This window comes from Coenobita brevimanus, chromosome 105 (genome assembly GCF_032717465.1).
Source record: "Coenobita brevimanus isolate Jiangsu-jjx chromosome 105, ASM3271746v2, whole genome shotgun sequence".
NCBI lineage: Eukaryota > Metazoa > Arthropoda > Malacostraca > Decapoda > Coenobitidae > Coenobita > Coenobita brevimanus.
This window is the reverse complement of record NC_137058.1, coordinates 1,284,411-1,307,957: the sequence shown is the minus strand read 5'-3', so window position 1 is coordinate 1,307,957 and position 23,547 is coordinate 1,284,411. Positions and strand designations below refer to the sequence as shown.

Genomic DNA, 23,547 nt, shown 5'->3' with positions numbered 1-23,547 from the left:
CTTCCAAAAAATTAAAATCCTATACTCTGTTCCCTCTAACCTGGCTTAATACTCTTATTGCCATCTCTCGATCTTCAGTGCTGAGTTGTAGCAATTGGTATTAATGCCAGAACATGGTGCTAGTAATGGAGAAGTGCTATAAAACAATGAAGAGCTGTAGCATTGTCATTCTCTGTCACTGAGCTACGTGAATTAAACTGCAAAAGTACGAAAATCTGAGCCAAGTTAGAGTGAAAGAACTATAGTTATAAGAGGAAAATTGTAAAAAAAAGTGTTATCATCATCATCCAAACTTCTTTTCCCACCTAAGGCTGGGGTGGTAGGGTCCAGAGAGCTAGGGGGGTAAATGACAGGAGAATGTCTAGTTGAACGGGCCACACTCTTATTCACTTACTGTTTAAGCCCCCACAGTCATAAACATCACACTTGACGCGCTTCATACCACCTATCAACTAGAGTCAGTTAAATGGGCCACACACTCATTCATTCAACATTCAAGCCCTAGAAATCCTAACGCCACCGCAGAGGCATAAACATTCACATTTGCCTGCTTTTAGGGTGGGACAGATAATCGATATAGATAGGTTTGAGATACCCACCACAGGCGCTATCTTGAGGCACACTGGACCTGACATACATACAGTACATACGGACAGTCATACGTAGATGCATACATACTGTACATATACATGCATATACTCATACGTACATCTAATTATCCGAGCACACACTACACATCCATCCATCCATACATACATACGTACAGTAAATACGTGCACGCATGCATGCATGCTTATATATACGCCCTCACCACTTATACCACCGTCCTCACTCCCACCACACACACACACACACACACACACACACACACCACTAACAACAACAACAACACCATCACCACTACCACCACCACAAATATATATATGTGTGTGTGTGTGTGTCCAACTCAGTGCATAGGCTTCACAGCCCATTCGCAAGGCCCAGTTGTCCTACTTACCGTACACCTTTTTACATGTCACCACTTCATCACTAACACCTACCGTCCATATTGAATACATGATAGGGTTGTATCATACAGAACTGGTTTATTGGTATTAGCAAGGATAATTTTACAACATTTCGGCGGGTCTTCTGATGCATCAGTAGGCCTATAGTCTGCTTTGATGAAATTCAGTTTCTTAAGGTGTTCCCTGCCCTAGCCGGGATTTAAACCTGGGTCCATCAGGACCATCTCTTTACCGATTCAGTTACAGCTACCCCCGTGTGTAGTTTGGGTGTGTGTTCTTACCTTACCTAATTGTTCTTACCTAATTGTATCTTTACAGGAATGAGTCAAGCTCGTACTGTCCCGTGTCTTAAAACCATATTTATCGTACATATCCTTAAATTTGTGAATTGTTTTGGCACACACTATTTCATTCGGTAGTGCATTCCATTGATCAGTTGCTCTGTTTGGGAAACTGAATTTCCTTACGTCTTTATCACCTCTCTTCTTATGCAGTTTTTTGCAGTGTCCTCTTGCTGATGCTTCTCCATATGTTAAGTAATCATTTATGTCCATTTTCTCCTTCCCTGATATGCACTTATATAGCATTATCATGTCACCTCTTTTCCTTCTCTCCTGTAGTGTTGGTAGATTCAGTTTATTTAGTCTTTCTTCGTAGCTTAGGTCCCTTAAGCTTGGTATCCATCTTGTAGCGGCCCTTTGAACTTTTTCAATCTTGTCTATGTGCTTTTTGAGATGAGGACTCCAGACTACTGATGCATATTCCAGGGTTGGTCTAATGAATGATGTTATTATCCTTCTTAGCATGTCTTCATTTATGTATGTGAATGCTATTCTCATATTTGCAAGCAGTGTATACATGTTCCGTACCTTCTCGCTGATGTGGTCAGCCGGAGATAGTCTGTTATTGATAATCATACCTAGGTCCTTCTCTCTTTCTGATGTGTATAGGGTTTTATTTCCTAACTTATAATCCCAGTCAGGTCTTTTTCCACTTTTACCAAACTTGATTACATGACACTTGTCCACATTGAATTCCATTTGCCATGTACTACTCCATTCATGAAGTTTATTTAATTCTTCTTGTAGGTCTTTACAAGAGTCTGTGTTAGTAATTCTCCTTTGTATTTTTGCATCATCTGCAAACATATTCAGATAGCTCTTATTTCTAGTGTTACTGTTTATATCATTTATATACACTAAAAACATGATTGGTGCCAGCACTGAACCCTGTGGTACTCCACTAGTCACTTCTTTCCATGATGAGTAGTTTCCTCTTAGTACTGTTCTCATTTCTCTTTTTATGAGAAAGTCTTGCATCCAACAAAACAGTTTGCCTCGAATTCCTCCTTGATGGTACAGTGTGTGTGTGTGTGTGTGTGTGCTCCAGGCTCATGAGAATAGCCTGAGTCATGTACATAACACTCTCGGTTGGTTGTTGGCCATGGAAGCATATAATCAGAGAGAGGGGGGGGGGGAGTGAAGAGGGGGAGAAGAGAGGAGGAGGCAGTGAAGGTGAAAGGAGGAGGGAGGAGATGGAGGGAAAGTGGAAGGAGTACCAAAGAATATAATGAGCAAACAACAGACGTATTGGTTCCATCGGGGCTGTTTGTTATAAGGTCGGCCATAACTGATGAAATTATTTTGTGGGTCAAAGACAGGGTTATGAATGCAGGAAGGCTACCCCCCCCCCACTCCACCCGGCAGACCCTTAAAGCCGACAGGAAGTAGTGAGAAGGACTACCATGCAGCATAAAAAGTCTGTCATGGAATTTCATAGGAAGGGTGAAGGGAAATCTTACTCTGTTTTCCCGTAACCTGCAAAGGAAAGACATCTAGCTAACATAGTCCTGATAGATGAAAGGAAGAAAGGACAGAGAGAGAGAGAGAGAGAGAGAGGAAAGCAGGGTGAGGGAACCAATGAATGGAGGAAAGGAGAGAGAGGTAGGGAGGAAAGCAGGGTAAGGAATGAGATGAATGGAGAGAGAGGGAGGGAGGGAGGAAAACAGGGTAAGGGAAGCGATGAATGGAGAGAGAGAGAGGAGGAGGAGGAGGAGGAAAGCAGGGTAAGGAGAGCTATGAAGGAGAGAAAGAGAGAGAGGGGGGGTGGAGGAAAGGAGTGGGAAAGAAGGGGAAGTGAAGAGGCTTCGTAACACCTTTTCTTTTACAATTTATTTTGCTGTGTAGCACAGTGCAGTGTAGTGTAGTGTAGTATAGTGCAGTGTAGTGCAGTGCTGTGTAGCGCAGAATAGCACAGTGCAGTGCAGTGTACTGTAGTTTATTCTAGTCTAGTGCAGTGACGTGCAGTACAGTGTAGTGTAGTGTAGTGTTGTGCAGTGCAGAATAACACAGTACAGTGTAGTGTAGTGTAGTGCAGAATAACTCAACACAGAGTAGTGTAGTGTAGTGCAGAATAACACAGTACAGTGTAGTGTAGTGTAGTGCAGAATAACACAGTACAGTGTAGTGTAGTGTAGTGCAGAATAACACAGTACAGTGTAGTGTAGTGTAGTGCAGAATAACACAACACAGAGTAGTGTAGTGTAGTGCAGTGCAGAATAACACAACACAACAGTGTAGTGTAGTGCAGAATAACACAACACAACAGTGTAGTGTAGTGTAATGTAGTGCAGTGCAGTGCAGTGCAGTGCAGAATAACACAACACAGAGCTGTGTAGTGCAGTGCAGTGCAGAATAACACAACACAGAGCAGTGTGGTGTAGTGTAGTGCAGTGCAGTGCAGAATAACACAACACAGAGCAGTGTAGTGTAGTGCAGTGCAGAATAACACAGTACAGTGTAGTGTAGTGTAGTGTAGTGCAGTGACGTGCAGTACAGTGTAGTGTGGAGTACTGTGTTGGGTACAAGGTAAGGGAGGTGGTGTGGCCAGATCTAGCACAGCCGTGTTAGGTATCATGTCGCAGCCTGGGTACCTGTGCCATAGTTACTCTTATTAGGCTGGTTGCTCTATTGGTTTTCATCTGATGGAACTGGGACACTTATGCCCTTTAAAAACTACGTTGTGGTTGCATGAAATCTGATGAGTCTTAGTTGTGAGGTATCACTGAGTCTCCTTGGTTACTAGTCAACATTATCCTCCAATCTGACTTCTCCAGGCCATCAACTGAGCTGAAAGGGGTTGCAGATCTTTGTCAGTTAAAAAAAAAAAAAAAAAATCATAGTACCTTAAAGCTTAATTCCCAGTATGGAGATCTGCTATGATTCTTTCACCTTAATCTGGCCAAGATGTTCGACCTCTTTGTAGTTTATTTCACGTAGCTCACTGACAGAAAAAAGACAATGCTACAACTCCACATCCTTTCCATAGCTCCCCTTCGTGACAAGCGCCATATTCTAGTGTTGCTCTGTTATCACAATTCTTATTTTATCCCTCCTCAAGGTGCATGGGTCCGAGACAAGGGTACGACAGTCCATCACATTTAAGTTGGGCTAGCCAACCTCCTTCTGTCCATGGCATTATATGATGGAAAGGACTAATCACCCCTTGGGGATCGAAACCACGCAAGACCGTCACTCGGACTGGGGCGCTGCAACCACGAAGCCACCAAACCTTAGTACTCAGTGATTAATGGCGGGATATGGCGTCATTCCCTAGATAAGGTAGATCATGTGTTTCCCTCATCAAACAGTATTACAGATAAGACAGCATTATCAGACACGAGGAAATGACGATAATATTGTGAGACTGAGTTCAGACCAATGGCGTCCCCAGGTCTTCACAAATAGAGAGAGGGAGCTGAATGGGGCTTCTCCATTTTTGGGGGGGGGGAGTTACAAGGCCCATTATATGTGTTAACATTACCCTAAATTTCAAATGTAGGACCATTAGAGGGGTCCGGGGTCTGTCTGAGGGGGCCCGGGCCACTGATTTCCGTTCTTCGCAACATTTTTACTCTTTTCTAATCCAGGAAAGTCTGGGTTAGGTTAGGCTTGTCTTCTTAGTATCAGGTTAAATTAGTTTATTAGATTAATCTGCTAAGTTAGTCTAGGTTAAGTTTGATTAAAGAGAATAAAAGAGGAAAAGATGGAAGAATGATCATGCTGAGAAAATCATTATCCATAGTACAAAACGGATATACAGACCCCTCGTAGGCACAGCGCTGGTTCAGGCAAGACCCGTGTGTACTGAATAATGTTGTGATTGGTGTTGAGGTGGGAATTAACTCCATGGCCTTATAAATGTGCTATACCCGTGAACGAGGCATCTTCGGCTGTGGGAAGCATTTTATGTCGACCTGATAGTGTTACCTCTGTCTGCTACATTTTAACCTGTTCAGCCCTAAGACACATTTTTCACCGTATTCTTGCTGTCTCCTGTCAGTTTTATTCAGCTCTGGAGACTTTCTGAACTGGAGGGGTTAGATTTAGCCTTCAGTTATCCTATTGCTTCAAGCAGTATCCCCAAAGCTGTGTAAAATCGTCTGGAGGTAGGAAGAATAAATCAGTAATCACGAATAAAGGTATTAAATGTTCATTCATCCATCCATCCATCATCCAATCATCTTGTGCCCCATCAGGAGCGTAGGAACCCGGGGCTAAGTCCCGACATTTAAGGTACCCCTGAGCAGCATTATGTGAGCAAGTCTCCAACCATCCCTCGGCCTCGGATATAAACCCCTATACTCCTTAACCCGCTAAACCACCGGGCGTCATTAGGTTAAACGGTTACCATATAACGTGATAAATTGCTTACTGGTTTACAGGAAATCATTTAGCTTGTCACCCACTATAGTCACCCAAACATTACATCAAGTGTGTGGGTGATGGTCACCCCCCACTGTCCTGTTCGGAAATTAACCCTTCCACTGCTATGATTTCTCTCGGCTGGACAAAATCGTGTAAATCAAGTCCTAAAGTGCAGGCAACAAGTAGGAAAAAAAAAAAAAAAGATACCCAGGTTGATTGCCAGCATTTCTCTCAGTGGAAAATCGTCTGGTGTCAGCGTAAATCAGAAACCAAGATTTGCTTCTGCAGGAAGGATAAGAAAGAATATTACTGAGTCTTCCCGTGTTTCCTGTTCATCCTACTAAAAGATCTTAGTTACGAAAGGGATTTTATCGTAGCTTATATCTGCAGGGAGAACAAGGAAAGGAAAGTGCAGAATTTTTCCATGTCTACTGTATAGTTCTTCCTGTTAAAAGAGAGAGAGAGAGAGAGAGAGTTACGACACGGAATCGATTGTAAGCTGGTTTGAGAATCCCGCCCCAGGATCGTCTCTCATGACAACGGCACTGACCACTGTACCACGTGACCGCCATACCCTTTTCACTCTAACTTTGCCTAAAATTGCCATCTCTTCATCTTGAATGCTGAGTTGTAACAGTGGATTAGCACTAGAATATGATGCTAGTAACGAATAAGGAAAGGAAGTTGAGCCGTAGCATTGTCTATGGCAGCCAATGAGCTACATCTATCTATCTATCTATCTAAAGCCGGACGCCCTAATCCCGCAAAGGGTGGCCGCAGACAAAACGCCTCCAAGTCGCTCTGTCACCCACCATTTGACTACCCTCCTCCCAACTCACCCCCCCCTCCCTCATATATCTTTCAACTCCATCCCTCCACCTCATCCTCGGTCTGCCTCTCCCTCTCCCTCCCTCCACCTCACCTACATACACCCTCTTAGTCAGTCTTTCATTCTCCATTCTCGTCACATGTCCAAACCACCTCAGTGTATTTCTCCTAATCTTCTCAACCACATCCACATCCACCCCACAGCGTTCCTTCACTTCACATGGTTAAGCTAAAAAAGGGAGGGGGACGAGAATCTGGGCCAAGTCAAGGTGAAAGAACTTTAGTAACTCAGCATTTTAGATGGCGGTGGAATTTTAATAGGCATTTTTCGTAAATTTAATGCGTAGTTAATTAAAACGAACGTCAGAGTGGTAACTTATATCGATAACTTTCTGTACAATTACGCTCTTTACCCACGTTGAGGTGAGCGTACACAGGATGGGTGCCAGGGAAAAGGATATGATAAAAAAGTCCATTGTGCAATAGTATAACATCCATATATGATGAGTATACATTTTATCTTTCATTTTATGTAGCAGGCGTAGGGTCAGCTCTTTATTAAAACTCAACATTCGAGATGGAGAGATGGCGATTTCTGGTGAAGTTAGAGTAAAACGAGTATGGGTAAAAATATAGTATATCTTTGGCCGTTTTCTCGTTGATTAAGAAGGCTCCTTAATACCTCTTCCTTGGTAACTTATTTTTGCATCCTTTACGTTAATGTATCCTTGTGTGTGATTCATCCTAGACAATTTACCTACCAACAAAGCTCCAGGCCCAGATGGAATTCCGCCAATTGTTTTGAAAAAGTGTTCCCCTGAACTTGCCTCTGTCCTAGCTAAATTATTCAGACTATGCATACGTACTTCTTTATTCCCAAATTCATGGAAAGAAGCCAATATCCACCCAGTTCCGAAGAAAGGAAGTTCGTCTGACCCCTCCAATTACAGACCAATAGCTGTCACATCTTCTCTTGGTAAGGTATTTGAAACTTTAATTAATAAGGATATTGTTAAACATCTTGAATCCAACAACTTAATTAGTGATAGACAATACGGTTTTCGCCGCGAAAGATCCACCATTGACATACTCAATCTCTTAATTCATACGATCCATCAGTCAATTGATCTTTTTGGAGAAACTCATGCAGTAGCTCTTGATATCTCTAAAGCTTTCGACAGAGTATGGCACCGTTCCCTGCTGTCCAAACTCCCTTGCTATGGACTAACGTCTTTTGTTCCTTTGATTTCTTCTTATCTTAGTGAGAGGAAAATAAGAGTAAAAGTAGATGAGGTATATTCAAATTTCCACTCAATTAACGCCGGCGTGCCGCAGGGATCAGTTCTGGCGCCAACCCTATTTCTGGTTCATATTAATAATCTCTTATCTGTCACTCACAATCCCATTCACTCATATGCAGATGACTCAACACTACATAGTTCATTCACACTCAGACATCCAATTACAAAGTCTAATATCTCTACCTCTCAACTCAGTACAGCCATCTCCATAAATCAAGATCTATCTACAATCAGTGAATGGGGACAAAACAACCTTGTCTCTTTTAATGCTAGTAAAACTAAATATATACAGTTTACTAATAGACAGATACTGCCAGATTCGTACATTACCTTCAGTGCTACTAATATTCCCATCTCCAAAAGTATTGAAATTCTTGGTGTCTCACTTAACAGTGCCCTCAGCTGGACCTCTCATGTCAGATCACTTTTTTTTTTTTTTTTTTTTTTTTATGTGTCCGACTCTGGGCAAAGGCTCAGGGCCTATTTCTTGGGGGCAGTTGCCTATCCCAAGCCCAGTAGTCCTCCTACACCTCCACATGTCACCACTTCGGCGCTAACACCCACCGTCCATATTGAATACATGCTAGGGCTGTCTCATACAGGACTGGTGTATTGGTATTAGCGGGGGTACTTTTACGACATGTCGGCCGGTCATCTGGTAGATCAGGAAAGTCTGCTTTTAGGAAATTCAAATCCTTAAACTGTTCCCTGCCCCAGCCGAGATTCGATCCTGGGTCCATTAGGACTGCAAGCCGCCTCTCTACCGATTCAGCCACCGCCTCAAAGAAACTTGGATTATTGTACAGAGTCCGTAACTTCTTCGCCGATGAGCAGTTGGCTATAATTTATAAGAGTCATGTGCGCTCTCAGCTTGAATATTGCTCACCCTTGTGGAATGGTTGTGGAGAGGTTGCATTAAGACAACTAGACAAAATTCAGAATAAAGCTGTTAGAATCATTAACAACCCTGCCATTACATATAAACTACCTCCCCTGCAAGTAAGAAGGAATGTTGCCTCCCTTGCATTATTTTACAGATATTTTTTTGGCAAATGCTCAGACGAAGTTGCGTCCATGGTGCCACCTCTCCATGCCTTCCCTCGTGCTACACTAGCATCTGGTAGCGCTCATGACTGGAATGTCACTCAGCCATATTGCAGAACTTCTGCCTATCAGAATTCTTTCATTCCCCGAACTGCATCTCTCTGGAACTCGCTTCCCCAGAGTTGTTTTCCTCCAAATTTCAACCTACAACTGTTCAAGTCTAACTGTTACAGATATTTTATGAACAGAGGACACCAGTAATCTGGTGTATGGATTTTTTTTTTCCCCATTTGTTTTTCCTTCCTCCGTTCTGTTATAAAAAAAAAAAAAAAAAATCAGTCGGTGCAGGAGGGGCCCGGGATGCCTTCACGTGGTGACATCGATGCGACCGGGTGGCTTCACTACCTGGTCATACAAACGTTCCTCAGTTCCCTCCCTATCCCCCAAAAGGAAGTTGGTGGACTGAGGGAAAATTGTATATTCAGTCTGCATTCCACTGGGGTCACATTCAGATGGGCATGTGATTACAACAACAACAACAACAACTACTACTACTACTACTACTACTACAGCAACAGCAACAACAACAACAACTACTACTACTACTACAGCAACAACAACAACAACTACTACTACTACTAGTACTACTACTACTTCTACTACTAGACTACTACTAGGCCTGCTTATACAATCTGTCGATATAAAATAGACATGAACAACATGCAAGGGGATAAGAAGCTGCAGAATAAATGGCCAAAAAGAGGTATTAGAAGCTACGTTGACTAGAACACTCCCTTATAACTGGTTGGTTTTCATCTGACGGAACTGGGGCACTCCCACACTTTGAATACTAAGCTGTGGTTGCATGAAGTTCGTTGAGCTTTAGCTGTCAGGTAAGAATGTGTCTCCTTAGTTACTAGCAAGACTTATTGTCAGCTATAACTGCCTGGCCATCAACTGAGCAGAAATGGGTTCAGGGTTTTTGTCAGATGGAAAAAGGAATCGAAGATCCATTTCATTTCAGTTGATGGTCAGGTGTACTCAGACTGGAGGGTTGATCTGAATGTAACTAGACTCATTCCTACCTCATGACCACAGCTAATTGAATTTCACGCTGCAGCTGTTTAGTATTCATGCTGTGGGAGTTTTTTTTTTTTTTTTTTTTTTTAATGCAAAAGAGAAGGAACCAAATGCCAGAAGCGGGCAAGGTTGTTCCCTCCAAGGAAAAAAAATATATAATACCCTTCAAGGAACGTGTAAAAATTCAAAGGCCGCACCCCAGTCTCATGACATCCTGGTACCCTTACTGTATTTCCATTTTTACTTGACCCTCCCAGGGGCCGGTCTAGATCAAATGTCACTGAGTTAATTGTTGATTTGTTGAAGGCGAAGATGTTCAATATGAAATTAGCCCTTTTTCAGCCGCCCTATAGCCTCCGGGAAAACTACATGTTGTCTTTTTAGAACCCCCCCTTAGATAATTCCTAGCAACTTAATCATATTCACAAAGATTGTTGAGAAAAGTTATAGATACCGTTGTTCCATATGAATACGAGGCCAGAATTTTAATATAGCCTCTTTAGGGTCTGTTTAGGCTTTTTTGGGGGAAGTAGGCCAAAAGCCCCGAGAAGTGGAGAAACTTGGTTGTTCCAGCTGTATGCCCTACAAACCTTCTTAGGCCCAGTGCACGGTACCCATTGTGTCCCTTTGATAATTCGACCCTGTTAATAATACAAAATCCAGTAACTTGCATACCTATGATGTTAGGCTGATCACCTTGCACCTCTCTGGTAATTTCCTGCCAACCTTTTTGAAGACCACAAACCACCAATATCACCTACTACGTCCACCAGAACGAGGGGAAACCATCCGACCTACGCCATAGTAACCAAATATGAAGACAATATGCCTTTCACCACAAAACACAAAGATAACGCTGTTGGATGGGTGGTGAACAGGGACGTAGCTACAGAGGATACTCCCTCCGTCACCAATCGGACCTCTCCCCACTGGCTCTTGTACTTGAAACTTCTTACTTTATTCGTACACACTGTGCTGTGAACTTAAGAAAATGAGTTAACAGTTGTATGATGGACCCTGAATAGGGCTTGAGCCTTGGGCACCTTCATTGTGAAGGCATCGGGTAGGTTTGGGGGTCCACAGGGGAGAACATGGTTGGAAAAGAAGGACAGGAACAAATGGCTGGGAATCACTGTGCTACGGGTTTCCTGAATTAAAATTAGGAATTGCTAAGGAGGCTATTATAGGAAGTCCATCCGTATTTCTGGCCGTTGACAATTCAAATAGGTTATCTCAAAATACCGGTACCGCTGTGAGCACCGGGAGAGGAAAATTGCCTTGCTGAAAAGGAAGATTAGTTATTTTCAGAGCATAATCCTTCAATAGTTGTTTATAACTAGTGAAAGTGACGTTTACTCTATATGTAAGAGAGACTGAGGTAGATACGGCTCCTCCTACCCTCTTGCCCCTTCTCTTCCGTGTTATGGAACTATATGACTGGCTCTCAAGAACTACAGTATTAGGGATGGTACTACTAACTATACGTGATGTTACTGAAACAAACTGAAAAATAGCATAGCTGTATGTTTAGGGCTAAAGAAGTTTCAATATCGCGCTCCCACTTGTCTCGCTGATTGGCCGTCACATGCGTGAGTGTCATCAGACGGTAGAATTACACAACATCTTTGTTTTTTGGTTGGCTAATATTCTATGTAGATTAATTATTAATGTTTATATTTTAAGTCAAAATATTGAACTAACAACAATATGTTTATCTTGAAGCCGTTCTGAACATTGTTTGGATTTTAAAACGAAAGCGGCGATAGATTGAGCAGCTGTTGATAGTCAGATCCTCCCAGCAAAACACCCACCGTAAACAGAGAGAGCTGTCACTCACGGAAATGTGGTATTTTGACAATAATTTAATTTAGTATTACCACAGTTGCTACGGAAGTAGGTAAGTATTGGCGCGAGTTATACCTTAATTACAGTTGTCTTGTGATTAAATAGTGATGTGAATGCTAAATGGCCTAAAAGATACATTTGCTGGTCAGCATTGACGTTTTCTAGCCCATTTTTTGTGTCTTTCGATCAAAGTTTTATCATTGGAATGCATTCAGAGTAACTGTTAGTTATATTATACGTGAATAAATGTAACATGGCTTTAGAATATTGTAAGAATAAAGGCAAATATGATTGGCACATTGTCATTGTAAGTTTGACCAAGTTTGCATTGTAAGACGGCTTAACTCTGTCTGGTTTTCATGTAAGTTAATATAAAGTGCTTACCAGATTGTACACAGTGATATATATTTATTTTTTTGTACAAGCATAGAATTTCTGTTACACAAGCATTTTTCTGATGCCTAGTTACAGTTTGAATGATTTTGGTATTTGTTTCTCTCACAAATAATGAGTTAAGTTCTCTAGCCTTTCCCACATATTGGTATTAGGGAAGGAATAGGTGATAAGAGTTTTTGATGGGGCCTGAAAGGTGAGCCAAAATGAGCATATTTACAGTAAAAGCCTCAGTGAAAATTGATGGAATCATAACAAAAACTGCAGAAAATCACATTGTGTAGGTAATGCTGATGCCGTAATAATATGAAATCTAACAAAATGAACCAAACAACCTAAACAGAGAGACCTTACCTAATCTAACATCTAATGTAATTAGACCTACCTGGATGTAACAGGCCAGCTTAACACTGCCATACTTAAACCTATCTATCTATCTATTGCCAGACGCCTCAATCCCGTTTGGGGTGGCCACAAACAAATCGCCTCCAAGTCGCCCTGTCCCCCGCCATTTCACTGCCCTGCTTCCAACTCACCCCCCCCTCTCTCATATACCTCTCCACCCCATCCCTCCATCTCATCCTCGGCCTCCCCCTCCCTCTTCCCCCCTCCATTCGCTCACATACACTCTCTTCGTCAGTCTTTCACCCTCCATTCTCTCCACATGGCCAAACCACCTCAGTGTGTTCCTCATAACGCTTCCTATCACATCCACATCCACACCACAATGCTCCTTTATATCCTCATTCGTCAGCCTGTCTCTCCATGTGACTCCACAGGCTCCTCTTAAATCTCATTTCCACTGCTCTCACTCTTGACTTGTGTCTTTCCAACAGCGTCCAAGCTTCACTTCCATATGTTAGAGTTGGTATCACAATACTGTCATGTAGTAACTTTTTCACTTCCCTGTTTCTTATCACTGCTTTCAAAGAACCAGCAACCTTTCTTCCCTGCTGTACCCTTTCAAGCACTTCACCCTCCAAACCTCCATCTTTACTCATCACACTACCCAAGTACTTAAACACACTCACATTTTCCAATTCCTCACCATCCAACCTCGCTGTACATTCACTGACTTCACCCCTCTCAAAGACCATCAGTTTACTCTTCCCTACATTCACCTTTAGATTCCGTTTCTTACACACTCTCCCAAACTCATCCACCAAGCCTTGCAGCTCCCCTTCGTCTTCACTCAACAACACAGTATCATCTGCAAACGACAGTACAGGGAGTTTCCAAACACTATCCTCTCTCACCAGGGCCACTCCAACATCCACTACCCTACCTTGTACCTCTTTTATTACCCCATCCATATACAGATTGAACAACCATGGAGACATGACACATCCCTGTTTCAACCCAACTTTCAAAGAGAAAAATTCACTTAGTTCACCATATACACGCACTGCAGCCTTCGCACCATCGTACATACTCTTCACAGCATTCAAAAACTTCCCATCTACTCCATATATTCTTAACACTTTCCTCAATCCTTGTCTATCCACCCTGTCATATGCTTTCTCCATGAAAGCTGCATACAACTTCTTTCCCTTCTCTAGAAACTTTTCCACTAAAGATCTAAGAATGAATATCTGATCTGCACAACCTCTTCCCTTCCTAAAGCCTCCCTGTTCTTCTCCAACTAATTTCTCTGTTCTTTCTCTAACTCTGTCAATAAGTATCCTACCATACACTTTTCCTATTATACTAAGAAGACAAATGCCCCTATGATTACCACACACTTCTTTTTCCCCTTTTCCTTTGTACAAGGGAATAATTATACCTGACTTCCAATCCTCCGGGACTCTACCTTCCTCCCAGGCCAATCTGCACATCATCCACATCCATTCTACTACTATCTCTCCCCCATGCTTCAGCATTTCACCACACACTCCATCAATTCCTGGGGCTTTCCCTGATTTAACTTTCTTCATTGCTTCCACAACTTCTATCCTACTGATTTCTTCCTGTCTTCTTACCTCCCTCCTTCTCCCAGCCACTTATACTCACATTACTTCCATCCTCTATGTTCAACAATTCCTTAAAGTGTTCTCTCCATCTGCTCACTTTTTCTCCCTTCTCCACTAGTAATCTACCATTTTTATCTTTCACTCCCCTGCTAACTTCACTTCCACCCTGTCTTACTCTTTTCACCTCTTTCCAGAACATTTTCTTACAGTCCCTCCACTTTACACTCAAATTCCTTCCAAATTCCTCATTCACTCTCTTCTTACTCTCTCATACTAATCTTTTCACCTCTCTCTTTCTTTCTACATATAACTCTTTCTTCCGCCTCTCAACTTCTTCCACGCCCCTATTTCTCATCCATTCATTGTATGCTTTCTTCTTTGTGCCACAGCCTGTCTCGCCTCTTCGGTCCACCACGCTGTTCCTTGCACCCCCCTCTGTCTTCTCTTCCTTCCACACACCACATCACATGCTGCACATATTTCTTCTGTAAATATCCTACACACACCTTCCACATCTCCCATCTGCTCCAATTCATATTTGCCCAATCGTTCCTCCACTTCTCTCTTATACTCTGCCTTTTTCTCATCCTCTTGTAACCTTTCCACTCTCCTTGCAACTACTTCTTCCTCTCGTCTTTCCCTTCTTCTATTCCTCCATCTTACTTGAATCCTAATTCTGGCCACCACCAAGTAGTGGTCAGAAAATCCACTCCCCCAACCTCTATAAGCTCTTGCATCCATTACACATCTTTGCATCCTTTCATCCACACACACATAATCAATCATTGCCTTCCTTTCATTCAGTTCACCACCCACCCTTCTCATCACTCGCCATGTATACCTGTGGATCATTTTATGCCTGAAGAGGGTATTGGGTATCACCAACCCCCTCCCAGCACAAATGTCCACTAACGCACTCCCATTCTCATCTATCTCAGCAGGCACACCCCACTCACCAACTATTCCATCCACCTTCACATTCCCAACTTTACCATTTATATCACCGATCAAAAACACTCTCTCACTCCTTCCAAACTTTTCCATGCACACTTATACATTTGTCCAGAACTCTTCTCTCACTCTTCTAGCACGATCTTGCATTGGCGCATACACACACACAATCGCCCACATTTGTATTCCAACTTTCAACTTTACCCACACAATCCTTGACCCAACTGATCCATACTGTCTTATGCTCTTCTTCCATCTTTTACTCACAACTATACATACTCCTTCCTTTGCCCTCTCATTCTCACCTACTCCTGCACATGTACCCCATCCATACTCCCTTAAACCTACACTGTACAATATGGTTCATTATTTGTATGGTCTGTATCTGATAGCACCTAAGAATCAATGTTGAGAGTTGCTGGGATCATGATTCCTTAAAAACTGGGTTGCTGTGTTATTTTTGACATGATAATAAGTAACCAGTATCATCACAGCACCTACAGATGGTGTCAGTGTTAGAACTAATGCAAAGTTCCCTGCTCTATCTCACCCCCCTACAGTGATAAGCACTGACATAATGAGGAAAAGAAAAAAGTGTGGGAGATTTAGTTTTCATATTTAGGCTTATTAATTTTGTGGCTAAGAAACCAGCAGTGACAAGAATGGTCCTCATATAGAACCTTGAACATGCGTGAAAAATTTTCCCATAATTCTTTTGCTAAAACACCGGCTGGGATGAGAACAATCTGCATAGTGGAACTGTATGACTTGAGACAAGAATGAAACTGGTTATTATGTGACAAAGACACCAGCCACCTTGTTGTTCATTTGTGGTAGAAGTAATTACTGTTCTATAAAAGTTTCTCAGAATTATTATATCAATCTATCTATCTATCTATTGCCAGATGCCATAATCCCGTATAGGGTGGCCATTTGACTTTGAGTTATTTGTTTTACAGGGAAGGGCATTAACCCTCCACCAACCCACTTGTTGACACGTAGGGAGCACGTATGGTTATATGGTTACCACCCAGCGCTGTAAATAGTTTCTTGGCATACCGGAAACCATTTGGCTTGTCACTCAATGTAAGGCCACCTGTAAAGGAAAGAAAAGCAATAAGAAGTGGCAGGAAAGATGGGAGAAAAAGGAAGAGAGGAGGGCAGGCACAGATAAAGAATTATAAAGTCTAAAGAAGAAGTAGGCAGCACTACATCAAGTGAGTGGATGATAGTTGCCACCACCTACCACAGGAATTATTATATCTGCTGCCAAAATCTTGAGGATCCATGGTTGTTATAAAAGTACAATAATACCAGTACTTGTTTTATCATAGTCATCACCGGAGGAAGAATTGCATGAAACAGTAAGAGCACCCTTAGGATTACAGACATGCAGGAATCTCTCATATTGATATTTCTTGGTGAGTTAGAAGTCATCAGTCTTAATCCACCATAAATGACCACAAACCAAGCTGAGTGTAAGAAATCTGACTGTGAAGCGACATCCTTCAGCCATAACCAAGGCAGCCAGATATCAGGACAGTCACCTGTGGGGTGGCATTTGTTATGAACAAAAGAGTGGGTATGGAGGAATAGAAACACTCTTGAAATGGCGGCAGTAGGAATTTGAGGAATATTGCATGGGTACCGTATATACAAGGAAGTTGATGCAAAATGGTAATAAAAATAGGCACATCCATAGTCTCACTAAGTTGTGGGGATTTAAGGCTAGACTGCTGCAGTGTGTAGGATTTAAGGGTAATTCACTGACCAGTGCTCTTGGTGGCTTTTCAAGGTATGAAACATCCTGCAAACCTTTGACCATGTGCTCTCTAAAATTATGTAACTTAGATAATATTATTTAAGGACCTTCAATCAAAACTTGAGAAAAGTAGGCATAGTATGTGCTGGTGCAGTATTATACAGGCGATACCAAACTTGATGATAGTTGTGAAAGCAACATCTTTCAGCCCATCTAGATATCATTTGGTCTTAACCCTTGTACCCATTGACTCTGAGTTAGATCTGCTAGAAAGGTGTACCAACATATGTTCATGAGATGTTCACATGACAGTTACACACACACACACACACACACACACAAATATGGGATAGATACTTTGAACTCTTTGCTGGCAGTATGAAGGACATTTGTTTTTTGACTAGGCAGTGAAGTTTCGTGTAGTTCTCTGAAGACACCAAGGTTAAGACAATAAGGATGCAAAGCTGTGAGCACTTATCATCATTGTATTTGCCCCCTTCAGTTTGATGATACAGTACAGTAAAACCTTGATATAACAGACTTCAGTAGACTGGAATTCGTTTTTAGCGGAATTGAGGAGCTACCAGACTAAATTCCTATACTGTATATCAGAAAAAGTTTGATAAGGCCAGAAGCAGTCTGGATTGCCTGACCACTTCAGCTATGTTCACCACAATAAGGTAAATAAAAGACATGTTTATCAGTGTGCAGTATAGTAATATTATATACTGTATATTATACCATTTGATTAATGTAGTGAAGTTATAACACAATACAGTACTGCAATGGTTGTCAGAACATTTTAAAAACCGTTCATGCTATCCAAGCTAATGTCCAATACATCGGAAAAAGTTCAGATTAGCAGGGGGAAGTCCGGATGTCGCTTTTATCGGAATTTCACATTTTTCGGAATGGTTTGGGCCCCAATTAGTCCGTTATAGTGAGGTCTTACTGTATTTTCATTTAATCAGCTTGCCACCAGACACTTTAATTCAATTAATGCAAGACATCTTGTCATGAAGAGGTAGATGAAGGCCAATTGTGATCCCTACAGTTCAGAAAGCTTTTTCTAAACAGAGTAAAAACAATCTGATGGTAACCTAAATAGAGTGAAAAATACATCATCAGGTTGATGAGATTAGTATTTTAAGCATTTTTTATTGTGCTTTTGTCATAGAACTGTCAGGAGGGTCACACAAGACTTGCCATTATGTACAGGCAACTGGAGAGTACAGAGGGAGGGTTAAAGTATTGAAATTGAGGTTCCATATAAATGATTGAAATTAAGTATATAATAGAAAAAATAACCACTTGCTCTCCTGTATTTTTAGATTTTTCCACAGATTCTTAAAAGTGTGTCTACTTAGCACCATACTGAAAATGCTTGGTATGGTGTGGGTGGAATGTTAAGATTCTTTAGCCAAGAATCTTAAATTCTGCAAAAAGGGAGAAGGTGTTGAAGACCAGGGAATTGGTGAGACTAAAAATTGTAAAGCTGCTGAATACAGTATAAAGATCTGAAAGCACTGTGTGGCTGCACAAGTGCCCAAGAAGGCATACAGTGTGTTGGTGGAGGAACGAGGTTGATTTGATGAAAAGAGAGAGAAAAAAAAATGCCTTTTTAATGAATGGAAAGGGGATGGTGATAGTGAGGCGTACATTGTATTGTACATTTGCAGCTAAACACTGGGTAAGAAGAGGTGAACCGGATGAAGGTATTGTCTCAGGAACCCTTCTTAACCCATTCATCCCAGGAATACTTTTTTCATGTTATTCTTACTATTTCCTGGCAATTTTATTCAGTTTAGGATAAATTTTTTAAATTGGGGAATTAGATATACAGGATTAGTCAGAATTCTGGAAACAGAGAAAAAAGGACACATGACAGGATATTCTCAGTTTGACATCTTTCCTGTTCATTGCATACCGTACTCAGTTACTCACAGGCATCTTTCGTAATCTGTAAAACCTCTTCAGCTTGGAAAGTCTCTTGTTATGAGAGTAATATGTAGGTTCAGCCACATTATATTTTTCCCATTTGTTTCCAGAGTTTTGACTAACCTACTTGTTGTAATAGGCTAAACTCCTAAAAATGAGAGGCTTTCCTTAAGTTGAATAAATGAATTTGGTAGGAGGAACACTAGGTTAAATTGAAAAAGACATTATCAGGATTCATATGATTAAACAGTCTGAATAGTGTTGACAGTAAGAGTGAAGTACAGTAGCTACAGTATTTAGAACACAGTAGCTATGCAGATAATTGGAGACAACAGGGATACTGTTGAAGAGTGATGAACTTAGGGTATCATATTTGTCATACTCTAACTTGGCTTAAAATTTCCATCACCCCATCTTAAATGCTGAATTACTGTATAACAATAGACTGACAATAGAATACGAAGTTAGTCAGTTGTAGAGAGGATGTAGAGCCATGGTGTTGTCTTTTTGTGCTGTGAAATAAGCTGCAAAAGAATGAAAATCTGGGCCAAGTTAAGGTGAAAGAGCTAAAGTCAGTAGTATGAATATTGAGGAGTTATGAAGAGAACAGTGTAGAGTTTGACTGGATTAGGCATAGTAAGGGGATAGGTGAACCTGTCTGTTGATTGATCATATGACTGTAGCTAAGGCAATTGATAAGATGAGAATGATATAACTACAGGTGTGTTTTGTATGGTAATAGAGACGTTGAAAGTGTCTGGGACTGTAGGAGTGAAAGTAGTAGTTATTTTGATAAATGCTGTCATGAATGAGTGCTTTGTACTAAACGATTAACCAAAGCTTGTGATTGCAAGTATTTTTAAAGGGAGGGATGATGCTCTTGGTTACCTATGGGGTCTGAACTGTTAGATCAGATGATGAAAGTCATGTAAAGCAGTATTAGTAGTTGCATGGCCAGGCTCATCTGAATGTGAACCCAGTGGATTGTAGGCTGAAGTTACCCTCCTCTTGCAGTCCACCCTCTCCCTTCAGAAGTCGTAGTTCTGGGAGTGTATAATCAGGGAGAGAGTGATTATTGTTGTGATGCAGTTTGTTTCATACCAAGCAGAGGAACCACTGATGCAGTACAGGTGTTTATTGGTAGACTACTCCAAGAGTATTCTTGGGTAAGAAAAGAAAGCATTGTTTTGTATCTCACGTCTGTATCCTTAAATAGAAAACTGCAAAGTGGAATGCAGTTTTCCTGTATTTACCATAATTTTTGAAGCAGTTGAGTCCAATAAACACAGCTTAGCTAGCATATATTGTTGCTGACTACACTCTGTAATGTGGGATGCAGGTGGCCCATGTAATGTGGGATGCAGGTGGCCCATGTAATGTGGGATGCAGGTGGCCCATGTAATGTGGGATGCAGGTGGCCCATGTAATGTGGGATGCAGGTGGACCATGTAATGTGGGATGCAGGTGGACCATGTAGTGGGATGTAGGTGGACCATGTAATGTGGGATCCAGGCCAACCATGCCTAACAACAGCAGTCATTCAAAAAATGACAATAAAAAATTGGGAGTTTGCATTTCCATTTGTGATTGAAGGTATAAGTATAGCTACAGCTCTTAATTTCACAATTCTGTTTTATTTTGTCTGTTCACCAAGAAGCAACTTTTGATAGGGAGTGGATGAGAAATTCAAGGTATCATTTAATGTTTGTGGTTAATAGTATTCTTAATTGTCTTACAGCATCATTCCATTATGTTGGCTCCCTCATCATTTCAGTGGCTTACCAGCATAAATAGTGACATAATATATAGGAATGACTAAATGTGTGCTGTGATTGTAGCTGTACAAGAGTAGACACAAGAGACAAGGATGTACCCATGTGTGTGTGGTGACAGTACTGTACTTTATAAATGCATTCCATGTTATAAGTAGGGATTTCCTTTAAAAACTTTTCCCACAGGATTGGTAATGTAAGGGGAATTGGCAGGTCAGCTTCATAGCAAGCACCATAACTTTGACAGGCATTTTTTCGAACAAAAAATCCATCAGCTTATAGTCATATACCTCAATCTGTAAGGGATGGCCACTAACAGACTTCGTGCATGTCACCTTGTCCTGCTACCAGTAGATTTTCCTCCCTCCAACTCACACCTCTCATCTCTGTCCATCCCATCCCTCCATCTTGTCCTCGATCTCTCCCGCCTGCCCTCCACTTAACTCACATGCACTCCTCTGGTCAGTGTCATTATCCATCCTTTCCATGTGACTAAACCATCTCAGAGTATTACAGCATTTGTAACACTTTCAATCACATGCACTTCATCCCATAATGATGAATTGCTGTACTGAATCTCTGGTGTTATTCAGTGGTGTCGAGGAAGCCATGGGGACCAACAACCAGGATGTGGCGTGTTACCTCGTTACTAAACACTCGGCATGGAAGGGCAAGTAAGTACTCTATCACACAGTTGTATGGCAAGTATACTGTTTGCACTTGAACTGGACCTGTAATTGTCATCTCTCCATCTTGAATGCCGAACTGTAATAAGAGATTAAAACTAATATTTGATGTTAGTCAAGATGTGCAGCGGAAAGGATTTAGATCCATAGCATTGTCTTATCCTGCCATTGAGCTATGAAAACTGCACTGCAAAGGTATGAAAATCTCTACCAGTTAAAGTAAATGAACTGCAGCATAGCTAATACTGTAAATTTATGCAGTACTGTACTGTTACAATCAAAAGCTAGCCAATGCTTCCCAGCCAGGTGTGGAAATGGAAAGTGTTAGATAAAATATGTTTACATAATAGCAAACTGAAGCACACAGCAGAAGAGTATAAGAAGGAAGGACATTCTGATGTTTGGAGAGGAATATGGACAGCAGGATACAGTGAAGGCAAGGGAGCGTCAATAAATTTTAACCTGTGATAGTACCTCTGTAAGAGTTATTTAGTTTGTTTATGATGTGCATGTTTGCCCCTTCAGCAGAGGATGCCTTAGCCAGAACCACGTAAATCAGATACTGCGGTACTGAAGGTGCTGCTAGATATCATTTGACCTCTTGAAAGGAAAGGGAAGTCAAACCAGCATCCTAATATAGGTATCAAAACACTTGTCAGGAGCCTGGAGACCTAAGATTACTGCACACGTATTACTGTATTGAAAAAAATTGATATGCCATTCATATACACACTAATAGCTGGAGGAACTACATGCTCAAAACTACTGTTGAAGCCAAGTCATGAAAATCTTTGTACATCCAAAAGAGAGCATACAAATTCACAGAGATACATTGCCTTTCATTATCAGGTCATCTTTGTGTCCTTTGGAAAGAAGTTAGATTTAGATGCCAACATATACATCATCCTAATAGTAATTCATACCGTACGTGGCGCATGTCTCTGAGGTTGTCATTATCGTACCCTGGCAACCTACCATTCAAAAATGCGTCTGATTTCGTATTATATTATACACGAATCATATTATTATACACGAATATTATTATACACAAACATATTATACACTAATCGCATGCGTCTCATATTAACCCCTAAAACGCGGCCATGGACAGCCGACCCCCCCCCCCCCCGGGTGGCGGTGTAGGATCTCGGTCTGAGTACCTGTAGGAAAATATTAGCCAAAAATCAGAGATTAACCCTAGAACATTATACTTGGTATGGCAGATAGTACAGTACTTACATTCAGCTTTCTCCAGAGGCAGGTGTTGAGCCTTCGTGGACTATCCAAGGACTTGTGGAGACTTGCAAAGTTGGGTAACAAAATCTTCACTTTCACACCTCCAGCAACCCGGTTTCCCCTCTACCACAGCCTCATTCTGTCACAGTAAACTTTATACTACAACGTACAGGTAGTTTGGAATCCGTATTTGTACAATAAGCACTGAAAATAAGGCTAAAATCAATGGAGCGTACGGCCGACGTGCAGCGTGGCGGCGGTCTTCCCGTCACTCAACAAACATTTCCATTTTCACAGCTAAAAACACGTATACTACATTATTTTCAATCATAGTACTTCCCAAAAGACTACTGCGGTGCGCTTTTATTCTGCCTTGCGCCCGTCGCTTTATTCTCGTTCCTGTCGGCCACTCGCACTGACTCGGAAGAGCTAGAACTCGCCATAATGGCACTTTGAAAGCATGCGGTAAACTGACGCTAAACAAGGGCAAACCCCGCGAAAAAAAGCTAGTGTGACAACTGGGGAAACAAGCGTTTCCTATTAGCATAACCTGCTTGTGAGAGGAGAGTGCAGATTTACAGTTCTGAGCAGTCAGAGCGCTGCCATATATCACAGCCAGGCTGGCCGGGCCGTGGTGGGGAGGGGGGGGAAAAACGCGATACTTGGCAACAACGGAGGTCAGTAGTACAAAGGTCAAGTATGCTAATTGTAGCTAAAGGGTGGCGGTACTGATAGACAATACCAGCTGGAACATCCTTGCCCGCGTTTATTCAAAATTAACTCGAATCGCAAATGCGACGATCTGCCGTTATGTCCTTTTTGGCGATCGTCACAAAAGCGACGCTCCGCGTTTAAAGGGTTAAACACGAAATGGGACGTACTTTTGAATGGTAGGTTGCCAGCGTACGATAATGAAAACCTCAGAGTTGTGTGCCGCGACTATAGTACCTTGGAGATGAGGTGGGGTAGCACTGTATTTAGTGACTGGCCAGATGTTTTGTTGAATAAGAGACTTTGTTATGCATGTG

General features: G+C 41.6%; 1 protein-coding gene across 1 annotated transcript in view; it reads left to right on the top strand.

The window, feature by feature from the left end:
- Positions 1-21,206: 21,206 nt before the first annotated feature.
- The window catches only part of Rme-8 (receptor mediated endocytosis 8), a 112,139-nt gene continuing 109,798 nt past the window's right edge, over positions 21,207-23,547 (top strand). The window contains exon 1 of the mRNA XM_080285341.1: positions 21,207-21,271. Coding sequence (XP_080141467.1) covers positions 21,207-21,271 — 65 coding nt within the window. The remainder of the gene's footprint in view (positions 21,272-23,547) is intronic.